This window comes from Somniosus microcephalus, chromosome 21 (assembly GCF_052327205.1).
Source record: "Somniosus microcephalus isolate GS21.2 chromosome 21, FLI_Smic_1.0, whole genome shotgun sequence".
Lineage (NCBI taxonomy): Eukaryota > Metazoa > Chordata > Chondrichthyes > Squaliformes > Somniosidae > Somniosus > Somniosus microcephalus.
In genome coordinates, this window is record NC_141007.1 from 19,947,201 (window position 1) to 19,959,486 (window position 12,286).

Here is a 12,286-nt window from a genome sequence, read left to right on the forward strand (position 1 = left end):
TAACGCAGTTCCAGGGCTACTTCTGACGCACCTTCTCCCTAACTTGCAATCCTCAAACGAACAGCCGTTTGTGTATGTATGGGCCATAATTCAGAGCGTGTCAGCTCTGGATGCTGCAGAGAGCTTGGAAAAAATTGTAAAAGTTGAGATGGGGAAAGGAGCAGAAATGATAGACCTACAAGAGTGACCTTTGAGCAAGTCATTGCTTCGGACTATGGCTTTCGATTAAAAGGTTACTGAATGCTCCTAGTATAACCCTGTGCTATTCATATAGTCAGCATATGTTGCCATGTGAATCTGGTGGTCCTCAATAACGGGAATTTAAAATACAAGTGACCAACGATGAATAACAATGTCTTCTTAAGCATAATTTCTCTGTGGTCTTCTGTAAAATTTTATCGTGAAATTTCTGTACTGGGACAGCAAGACTCGTATAACTTCACTTATCAACTGCAGGCAGCTAATTCTTGTGCTTCCTTCTCTCCTCTGATAGCCAGGGCACCGCAGTACTGAACGCAGCAGTGTTGTTCCTGCTTCTTTTCCTCAACCTATATGTGATTGGGAGACAGGGGAGCCTGAAAAAGGGAGAGATCATGGCCAGACTACAAGAAATCATCAATAAGCTGAACGGTGAATAAACTTGAAACAAGTATTTGTTTGATCTGAGAATCTTTCTGACAGATTAAGACTGGGATTTATTAGTTCAGCTGGAGTGAATGCTCAAGATAATGGAAAAACAGCATTCACTAATGTTCTCGCAGATAATAGAACTTAAAACAGAAAATGCTGGAAACACTCAGCAGCAGGTCAGGCTGTATCTGTGGGGAGAGCAACAAGAGTTAACGTTTCAGGCTGGTGACCTTTCATCAAAACTGGAAACTTGGAGGGGAATAGCATTTAAGCAAGTACAGATCCAGGGAAAGGGGGGCAGGAAAAGAACAAAAGGGAAAGGTCTTTTGTTCAATTCCTGCGCGCTCCCCACCACCACCTATCTCTGGCTCTACACTTGCTTAAAAGCTGTTCATCTGCAACATCTTCCAGTTCTGATGAAAGGTCATGGACCTGAGACGTTAACTCTTTCTCTCTCCACTGGCGCTGCCTGACCTGCCGAGTATTTCCAACACTTTCTGTTCTGATTTCAGATTTTCAGCATCTGCAGTATTTTGCTTTTGCTACAGATAATAGACCCTAAATAAGATTAAAATCTTGAATTAAACTGTCAAAAGTGTTGTCCGTTTCCTGTGACCAGTTTTCTGGTCAGACTGACAGATGCTGGGATGTCCAAACTACAGGCCATTGGCCACGTGTTTCTTGCAAGTGCTGTCTATCCGGCTTGTAAAACCCCATGTCAAACGGTTTCTGTTGGTGCTTTCATATCTTACGGTTTGCTTACACATTTGCTGATTTGCCTACTTGAATCTGACGGGCCTGTAGTTTGGAAAGCGCTGTTCTCAACATTCCTCCCACATCAGTGAACAGATAATTCCAACTCCATCTGTAACTGACCTGGGAGGGAACGCTTTCATGTTGAGTTTAATTCGCAAAGTTAGTTTTCAGTAAAGCAGCAGCACCAGCCGATGGAGTGGTGTTTTGTATTGTGACCCGTCAAAAAGTTCAGGCAAGCCTGCCCCAAGAAGTCAGAATCACATCCTCTGCATTGTTCAACTTTGAGCATCCTGCTGCAACCATGGTTCATTCAGTGCAAACCTGTGACCCATTTGCCTGTCAGTCAGGCAACAGGTGGCGTGCTTGTTGGTTGAAATTTCTTTGAAAGGACGGGGGTTAAAAAAAGTGAACTTTGCACAACAGGAACCATGGCTGATTTTCTTTTCTTTCACCCCCCCCCCCCGCCCCCCCCCCCCCAAATCCCCTCCCTAGCCCAAGGTGCTGAGGCCGAATGTATTGCTGAAGTCAAATAAATCTGGACATACTACGTGTCAAATCCATGACCTCCTGATCTATATGGTTCAGTTACACATTGCTTTACTGACTAAACTGTGTCAGCCATGGCTCAGTGGGTAGCACCCTCGCCTCTGAGTCAGAAGGTTGTGGGTTCAAGTCCCACTCCAGAGACTTCCGCACAGAAATCTAGGCTGACACTCCAGTGCAGTACTGAGGGAGTGCTGCACTGTCGGAGGTGCTGTCTTTCGGATGAGACGTTAAACCGAGGCCCCATCTTGATGTGTTAGTGTGTACTGCCTGTTTCCATTATTGCGACATTCACTGTCATGTCTTAGTGGTTTAGCACTCTAATAGTGTTAGATGAGGATTAGTAAGGTGGGAGGAGGCTCGTGTGGAGCATAAACACCGGCATGGACCTGTTGGGCCGACTGGCCTGTCTCTGTGCTGTAAAATTCTATGTAATTCTGTGAATGGCTTTTAGGCACATGCCCAGATAATAAGATAATCTGTCAGTTTGTTAACCAAGTATGCCACATAGTCACGTTAAAGTATGCAACTTAATTCAATTATTAAATTTGCATGGAGCAGCAAAATGGTTTGTTGTAAATGTTGATTTTTGTTTTGTTCGATGTTTACAGAAGCACTTGTGGGTAATGAGGATCTGAGATGGGAGGATGCATTGTACCCAGACCTCTTTATGCCCTCTGCTCCATCCTGGTCACTCCACTGGGCCTATAGAGATGGGCATCTGTGCAACCTTCCTGTCTGTTTATTAGTGGAAGGGGATGTCATTGCACTTAGACCTGGCCAGGAGTCTTTTGCCTCGTTAAGAGGAATTAAGGTAAGCATTGTGGTTTCTCTTCTAATTAAATATGGAAACCAAGCCCTTTGGGAAAGAAAATTGTGCCAGATGGTGGCAATTGTGAGATCCCTCTTCAGAAAAGGAGAGGGGGAGCAGCCAGGAAATTATAGACCAGTTACAGGAAACTTTGTGATATCCGGCACCGACGGGACCGACGTGTTGCCGATCTATCAAAACTGCCGGACATACAAAGTTAATGTTGAAGCATACGGAGGTTTTCATCTCCGTATCTGACAACAAACACTGTTGCTTAGCAACAGCTTCTAAAGAGTCAGCTGCAGCTGCAAGTGTCTCTAGCTGAAGCTGTTGCTATAGCTACAGACCTTGCAGTGCCTGACTGGGAAGAAAAAAGAACGAGAACTAAAAAAATCTTATAGAAAACGGCTCCTGATTTTTGCCGTTAGATCGAGTATTCCGGACATACAACCTCCGGATAAACCAAAGTTTCCTGTAGTCTTATTTCAACTCTTAGAAAACTACTAGAGTCTATAATACAGGTTGAAATTACTAAGCAGTTGGAGAATCAGGAGCTAATCTGGCAATCAGCATGGATTTCTAAAAGGCAGGTCACACTTGACCGTAGACAATTCTTTGAATAAATATCCATAGATAGAAAAAGGAAATGCAGAGGATGAGTTTCATATGGATTTTCAAAAAGCTTTGGATAAGGTACCACCTAAGAGATTTGTGGCAAAGATAATGATGCACGGAATTAAGGAGAATGTGGACCACAGGTAGAGATAAGTGGAGGGTAGGAAGCAAAAGGCAGAGGCAAAAGTAAGATTCTCGGAGCAGAATGGCGTGCTGAATGGTGTTCCCCGGGGGCCTTTGTTAGAGCCACTTTTATTTAATGTGCAAGTAAATAATTTGGATTTAGGACAATATGGAAATTTCCTGACTGCACTCATGTTGGAGGTATGAACGACGCTTGTGGAAAACCTGCAGCAGGACTTGGCTAGGCTTGTAGGATGTGCAGATAGCTGATACTTTGCAGTTAAGTGTAGAAACATATAAAGTAATGCATTTTTGGAAGTAAGATTAGGGAAAGGAAATAATGTTAAGTTGTTAAATGAGCTAGAGGGACCTAGTTGTGCAGATACACCGGTCAAGAAAGATTTCAATTCAAGTTTGTAAGGGCATTAAAAACTTCAAATGGAATTCTTGTTTTTGTACTTGGAAACATTGGACTACAAAAGCAAGGAGGTAATGTTGTACTTGTACAAGATCTTAGGGCACAGTTGAAGTGTGCTGTCCTGTTTGGGCTCCTCTATTATAGGAAGGATATAAAAGAGTGGAAAAGGTGCGGCGTAGATGGATGAGGATGTTACCAGGGATTAGGGGTTCCAGTTCTGAAGAAAGACTTGAGAAGTCAGGACTTCTTTCAGCAGAGCTGAGAAGATTGAGAGAGTGATCTGATCGAGGGACTGTGATAGGGTAAATAGCGATAGGTGGCTTCCATTGCTCAGTTAAGGTGATCAGACAAATTTTAAAAACCTTATCAGTCAGAAGCTCTGAAGAACACCCTATCTCTGATCAAAGGTTTTCTTCAAAAAAAAATGAGCAGTGTGTTCGGGAGAAAATAGATTTAGTGAGGAGATCTGGAGGAAAGTACCGGCCTGGCAGAATTAGATACTGCTTCCTGAAGACCAGGAAATAACCCTTTCTAGCTCAGTAATGTCATTGAAATTTATCAACACTGCAGATATATCCCCGGACCCTTGATAGCTGCTGGTGTGTATCACTTGATGTGGAGTGTTTTATTTTGCTGTGGCTGTATTAATCAAGTAATGAGCCTCCGCCCCTCTTTTCTCTATCTTTCTCTGCCTGAAACAGGATGACGAGCACATAGTACTGGAGCCTGGTGACTTGTTTCCCCCTTTTTCTCCTCCGCCAACACCCAGAGGAAAAGGAAGGAAGGGACCCGAGACTCCTCAACAGCACAGACTCTTCAGAGTAGTGAGGACCCCGGTTCTTGAAAATGTCAGGTATAAAGAGCTGAAGATTTCTTGTGGTGATTGATGGCACCGTGGTTTCATGCCCGAGCCTTAGAGTGGCACCTCGGAATTCACCGAGGTGTTAAATCAGTCACTCATTTACATATGTGAATATTTGATATAAAAATAGAAAATGGTGGGAATACTCAGCAGGTCAGGCAGCATCTTTGGAGAGAGAAACTAGAGTTAATGTTTCAGGTCGATGACCTTTCGCCATAACTGTGGATATTTGATACCTGTCTGTCTTTAAAGAACCCATTTATCTTCTGTGGCAAACATTTTATCGCCATAGAAACCAAAATAAGGTTTGCTGCGTGCAGCTGCACTAGATAATAAAAAAGGCTTGTAACTTGGACGGGCAGTGAGGTGCGCTTCATTGAGCTTGTATAGCCGACTGTAGGCCCTGATGCTCATGCTGGGCAGCTATATTTGACTATTTCATGTTTCTGTCAGTGGTGTTGGAGAATTTTTAATTAAATTGACATTGTGACACCGCACTGTGGCAGTATAGCATGGTGCAGTACATGTAGAAATCATAAGTAAATTACAAAAATGTCGATTGATAAATCTGTTCTTGGTGATTGGGGTGAGGAGGGGGTACAGTGTCCATTGTTTGACCTTTTTACGGCATGGATTTCTGAAAGACTCTAAGCAAAGATGAGGTGCCGAGCTTCTGGTTTTACACAAACTCAAATAAGTCTCCTGTTCCATGCATGAATATTAATTTGACTGCAGTATTACAGGGCAGGGATGTGCATACACAGAGAGGCATTGACCCGAGCCAAAGTGCAGGACAGGAGAGACACTCTGACTAGGTAAATTCCGAGAAGCTAGGAACGCAGCCAATCGACTAATTGGAAATGACTTTTGAACAAATAAATCGCAGGAGGGGAGAGAGGTCTCTAACGGCAACAGTGAGGGCTGGTAAAACTGGAGCTCTCTTTAATAAATGGATCAGTAAAAGGGAGCTGTAGTCACTCTGTACAGCACAGGACATGGGGAGCTCTCGGCAGTGTCGTGCCATAGAGTATGGAGGAGCTCTGAACTGATTGATACGGTACTGCACAGAGAGGAGCTTTAGACAGTGTCAAGGTACGGCACAAAGTGTGGAGTAGCTCTAGACGGTATGCTGCAGGGCATGGGAAATTCTAGATCATGTAGAGGGTTTGTGCACATTGTAATACAGTAGAGTAATGAGCCTCTGTACAGTGTTGCAGTATGTAGCATCAGTGAACAAATTAGTACACTACTGTATATTACTTTATAGAGGAAACCTGAATTGAACAGTAAAGTACACATGAAGCCTTTAGACCTGCAGTATATAACTGTGGGTAAGGAGCGATGTGGACTGAGCAATGTATTGTATAGTTAATGTGTAACACACTGCAGGCAGAAGTTACTTTGACCAGTTTGTTATTCTGGTCTCTGCGTTAATATGTGCAGTACAGAGGAAACCTGTAAGAGGTTACAAGTCAGTTTAGTCCTGCTCTCCACTGTCGCTGTCCTCTCCTAACACTTTCAGCAGTAATTGAAGATGCAGTTTATCTGTCTGCACTGCATCGTCTTGGCCCCATTCTGAGGGCTGCTTCTGTCTCCAATTGATTTCTGGCTGAGTGGTAACATTTGCTGCATTATAGTCTGCAGAAATGCTCAGTCTGCACTGACTGAATCGCTCAGGAAGTGCGGGTCAGCAGTCTTGGTTATATTCTTGCAGCCACACTATATAGAGTTTTATTTAAAGCAGTAAGTAACTCCCAATTGGCAGATTGTTATGTGCCAGATATTAGTCTATTTACACTCCTCTAATCACAGCTGCTTAGCTTTATTTCCATTGAAGTACAATTTAACACCAGAAATTGCTGTGCTATCTAGCACTGAAGGGTGCGACACAGTCAAAATTGGGAGGGTAATTGCCCCTTTTGTTTGCAGTGCAGATTGATACTCAAGTTTATTTTCTGCATCGACTTGAAATAGTCCTGCAATGAATATAAACATAAATCTGCCCTATTTACACTTCAGGGTGTCGGTTGAGCAATCGCTGTGCTCGATCGGGCAGTAGAAATGGCGACACAAGCTTGCAGGTGCGCACTTGCTCCCAAGTTGCAATCATGACATTAAGAGTGGTCATGGACCTTTCCCTATGCAGAGAGAAGGGCCATACGGGCCAGCAGTGTGGCCATTAGCTGAATATGGCAGCCTTCCTTCAACTTAGCAAAGGGCCTGTGGTCGTAAACTTGAATCATAGGAACAGGAGTCGGCCATTCAGCTCCTCCAGCATGTTCCACCATTCAGTGAGATCATGGCTGATCTGTGTCCTAACTCCATCCACCTGCCTTGGCTCCATATCCCTTAATAGAATCCTACAACACAGAAGGAGGCCATTCGGCCCATCATGCCTGTGCCGGCTCTTTGAACGAGCTGTCCAATTAGTCCCGCTTCCCAGCTTTTCCCCCCATAACCCTGCAAATTTGTCCTCCAAGTACATGTCCAATTGCCCTTTGAAAGTTCCTGTGGAACCTGATTCCACCGCCCTTTCAGGTAGTGCGTTCCAGATCGTAACAGCCCTCTGTGTGAAATCATTTCTCCTCTAATTCTTCTGCCAATTATTTTAAATCTATGACCTCTGGTTACCGACCCACTTGCCAGAGGAAATAGTTCCTCCCTATTTGCTCTATCAAACCCCCTCATAATTTTGTATGCCTCTATTAAATCTCCCCATAACTTTCTCTGCACTAAGGAGAACAATCCCAGCTTCTCCAATCTCTCCACATAACTGAAGTTCCTCATCCCTGGCATTATCCTGGTAAACTATTGCTGGGCTCTCGTTGCCCCCCCCCCTCCCCAATCTCTCCCTCGCCATTACCAGTCGCCTCCTGCCACTGGTTTTCCCGCCCAGCTGCCGGGCAGGAAATGGAAGAAGAAAATGACAATTTAACGGCAGCCCCATCTCATCCCCGGCCTCTCCGGGTTTTACCCCCTCCCTCCCTCCCCAGCAATATCGGGGCCAAAGAATCTGCTCCCCTTCCAGTGGTAGGCAGTGTGCCTGGAAAATGGACCAGTGGCGGGAGTGTGGGGACGGGGTGGCTCACGGCAGGAGGTCCTGTGATGAAACCCCCAGGAATACACCCAACCAGAGTTGGCAGCCCTACTTGTACCTGGCCCAAGTGCCCATTCTTCACACAAAGCCTGGCCTGTGAGCATCAACAGGCTGCTTTGACCACAGGAAACATTGCAGCTGAGCTCGATCCTGTTCTCTCTCCGCATCCACACTTCCACTTACCTGCAGGGCTCACGCGTTAGCAGTACGGAGCAGGAATCCTGGCTAGTTTTCCATTTCCCCTCCCACTCTCCTCCTGCCCCCAGGCTGACGACGCTGATGCCAGTTACAGCAACCCAATTGCTTCCCAAGTTGAGACAACTCCTCTCTTTTCAGACCTGGGACTGGGAGTCTTTGGTCGACATAACTTAAAGCTACAGGAGTGATGCCTTTGCCCACCAATGCTATTGGGGGTTATGTGTGAATTTTCCTTGAAGATTAAGAGCATTTATCTCCCCATTCCCCTCCCCCTTGTTTAGTAGTGCTGCCCACCTCCTATAATTATTCAAATTAAATGCACAGAGGTCAAGGAGAGGTGGTACTTCAATTTATTCTTCTATTATGCTTTTGTGTAGAATTTCATGCTTTCACTCCTGCCAGGGAGAGGAGATTGTGATCCCATTAGTCACGGTGAATTACGAACCATGTTGCTGTTCACCAGTCTGCACCCTGTCCCACTGCTGGGCTTTCCACTCTTTAGCTATTTCTGCTTCCTATTGCTTTGACTTAATGGCCCCGGAAATGAAAGACGCCTATGTGGAATCATGCCTTTTTGTTTCCCCCATGTAAAATCATTCTTGGAACACAAGAACATAAAAAATAGGAGCAGGAGTCGGCCATTCGGCCCCTCGAGCCTGCTCCGCCATTCAATAAGATCATGGCTGATCTTCGACCGTAACTCCACCTTCCCGCACTATCCCCATATCCCTTGATTGCCCTAGAGTTCAAAAAACTATCGCTCTCTGTCTTGAATATACTCAATGACTGAGCCTCCACAGCCCTCTGGGGTAGAGAATTCCAAAGATTCACACCCTCTGAGTGAAGAAATTTCTCATCTCAGTCCAAAATGGCCAACCCCTTATCCTGAGACTATGACCCCTAGTTCGAGACTCTCCAGCCAGGGGAAACATCCTCCCAGCATCTACCCTGCCATAGCTGTCCTGTATTGTTTCTCAGGCGGAGTTTGGACCTAGCACTTTCTCGGCCTGTCACTGCACTTGACAATGAGCGCTACACAGTGCAGTCAGCGATGGAGAAATACACCGTTCCTTTCGTTCTGGTAGGTCATTTTCATGTCCGTATTTACATTCCAGAGTTGTTGAGTTGATTCTGAATTATATGAAGACCATGTAAGCACTGGATAACTGGTTCATCAGCTCCTTCCAGGCAAAACTCCCAACACGTATAGAACAGTGTATTAGATGTTGCATGTGAGCAACTGCAACAGCATATTGCTCTCATTTGCATTCTGTTCCCCTTCCCTCAAGATTTTTCCTTATGTACTCAGTTTCCCCCTCTCCTTCCCCGGGGTAGGAAGAGCTACAATCCCATGTCCCACACTTGAGTCCCTCGGGATCACCGCATATCCAAGAAAGCAAGTTTGCTGGTCTCGGAGAAAACGTAAAAAAAAAATTGCCCCCTCAATCTTCTCCCTTTCCCTGTAGACATTGAATAGTGCTGGGGGACAGTTCCCTCCAGTACTTCGGCCAAGTGCTGTTTTTTTTTAATGTGAACCTGGCTAGCGTTCAGCAGCCGTTCACCGTGTGGAGCATCAAAGCTGGGTCTGATCCTGTCCATGTACGTTTTCCAGCGGGGGTCTCTGGCGAATGATCAGGAGCAGGAACTTGGATTCATTGTTTTTTTTTTCCACCCTTCCAAACCTAGAGGCGTAAGTGTAGAACTCCTACCTCCTATACAGGACCGCATAGCTCAAGAGATTGAAGCTGGGGCCGCCTTGATTTTATAGATCAGCTTCACACTGGCAGTGCGTTTTCTCACTGAGGAAACCTTGTAGCACTTTCCTGATGCATGTCGTGGTCTGTCTGATCACAGAGCTCCATCGGTGGCATCTTGGAGACGTCCACAGATTGAACTGTCCCACCCTCTCAGCGAAGGAAAATAGTGCGGATGTCAGCGAAGAATCAGTGCAGACTTGTTTTTGCTGTTTAATGAAGGCAGAGTTCTTGCATGGTGGGATATAGTTCGTAAGAGAGTTTTATTTTGCGGCATAGCCTGATTCTGTTAGCCTCTTTAAAAACTGGTTAAGATCTGGAGCTTGCGAAGATCAGTATGTGTTTGTGATTTCATTTCAGTTATTATCAGCAACCACTTCTTTACTTAAAAGATGTTTGGAATAATCTGCCAGACAGACAATCAGAACCAAATTTAATAGCGTTCAAAATGATTGCACTGTAGGGGAGTCCAAAACTAGAGGCCATAAACATAAGATAGTCATTAATAAACCTAATAGGGAATTCATGAGAAACTTCTTTACCCAGAAAGTGGTTAGAAGGTGGAACTCGCTACCACGTGGAGTGTGTGCGGCGAATAGCATAGATACATTTAAGGGGAAGCTAGATAAACGCATGAGAAAGGAATAGAAGGTTGTGTTGATATTAGATGAAGAGGGGTGGGAGGAGGCTCATGTGGAGCATAAACACCGGCACAGACCAGTTGAGCCGAATGGCCTGTTTCTGTGCTGCAGATTCTATGTAATTTAGGAGTGGTGGCACTACTCAAACTGGTTTGAAGTGGGTTTCCGGGTGCTCTTTTAGAGGAGGCTGCATTTACAATACAACTAGAAATTGTCAGTATGGTTTTGCCTTGATCTAATGCTAAAGTTTCTGTGCAAATCCAGAATTGGGCACAATCTGGAGGAGGCAGTCTCACCCTGCTTTGCTCTGGATTTACACTAGAAGTGTGGCGATACTGTAGCTGCAGTGTGCACCTAGGTTTCAACCTCATGGATGTTGTTGTTCGACAGCTAAAGAGGACTTTACTAATGCAGAGTAAACCATGAAGATTGTTTATGAGAAAATAAATCATGATGTCTGGCCAAGATTCGGTGGCTGTCTATTCAGTAAATGCCGTCACCAAATAGTTAAATTATAGCACATGGTTTTTAAATAAACACCACTAAAAATAGATGCACTTCAAAAGGAGTGTTTTTGGTCAGTTTGGGCAGGTAATCAGATAAGGTGATTCTGGTGGAGGATGATCGGCTATGTTATTTGTTGATGGGTTTCCTACTAACCACAAAGGAAATGATCCACAGTTCTGCCTGTTCTTTTTTTAAGGCTGTGTTTCTGATCACGAACACTGTGCGGTTTGCACTCAATGCACCTGGAATCGGCAGCTGGCAGTTCACCTTCTTCCAGCTTCAGGTACGCTTGTAGCCCTTATAATAACGCAGAGCACTGGTGCAAGCTTCACATTGCAGGATAAGAACATTTCATGCCTCCCACCAGGACCTCAGCACATAGTCTGTGAGGCTGACACTCCAATGCATTACTGGGTTGGGTGAGGGGGGGCTGAGGGGGAGGTTTACTGCATTGTCAGAGGTGGCCTTCGGAAGAGGCGTTAAACCGAGCCCTCCGATTCCTGTTTCACTAGCTCAGGTGAATGTTGAGGATCCCATGCCACCGTTCAGAGAAGAGCACGAAGTTCTCAGGATGCCCTGGTCAACATTCCTCTCTCAACCATCACATTCACTTGATCTTTCTGTGATCTGTTTGTGCTCAAAATGGCTGTCGTGCTCATCTACGTAGCAAGTAATTTCTTTTCAATGTAATTAATTGTATGTGAAGCATTTTTGAGGTGTTTCTGGGAAACGGTAAAGTGTTTTATGTAAATGTAAATTCAGTGTTTACTATGAGGCCCTGATATTCTTCCGCGTGTGTCTGAGCCAGTGTGCAAGCGTCCGCAGGAGGTGGGGAGAAATCTAGTGGCTGATTCAACCCTTAAAATTATAACTACCAGCCACTTGAATTTGTTAAATAAAAGCTGTGACACTCTTGGGCATCACCGATCTTGGCATGGTGGCAAGTTAGCCAGTGCCTCACTGCAAGGATGTCAATCTGCAGACTTTTGCTTTTCTTCAACTTTTTTCCCCCCCTTTGAAAAATTTGAAAATAACCAAGGAGTTTCATGATTTTTTAAGAAAGGGCACTTTGAGTGCTACAGATGAGGTGCTGGATGGCTTTGGGATGCTTCCAGAGGAAGCGTCTATTCCCTGAGTCTCCTCCTCTTAGGCAGTCCCTCGGAACCGAGGATGACTTGCTTCCACATTAAAAATGCGTTCTCAGGTGACTGATGAGTCCAATGCGGGACCTACAATCTCTGTCACAGGTGGGGCAGACGGTGGTTGATGGGGCGGGTGGGTGGGGTGCTTGGGTTGACGTGCGCTCCTTCCACTGCCTGCGCTTGGCTTCC

At 45.1% G+C, this 12,286-nt stretch overlaps 1 protein-coding gene across 2 annotated transcripts in view; it reads left to right on the forward strand.

Annotated features, from left to right (window-relative positions):
- tmem94 (transmembrane protein 94) overlaps positions 1–12,286 on the forward strand; it is a 151,972-nt gene that overhangs the window by 44,189 nt on the left and 95,497 nt on the right. For both annotated transcript variants that reach the window (XR_015073042.1, XM_085963319.1), the window contains exons 4-8: positions 494–630; positions 2,541–2,743; positions 4,598–4,749; positions 9,032–9,134; positions 11,152–11,238. Coding sequence is in view for 1 of the 2 variants with exons in the window: in XM_085963319.1 (XP_085819445.1) it covers positions 494–630; positions 2,541–2,743; positions 4,598–4,749; positions 9,032–9,134; positions 11,152–11,238 (682 nt within the window). In the remaining variant the exon portion in view is untranslated. The remainder of the gene's footprint in view (positions 1–493; positions 631–2,540; positions 2,744–4,597; positions 4,750–9,031; positions 9,135–11,151; positions 11,239–12,286) is intronic.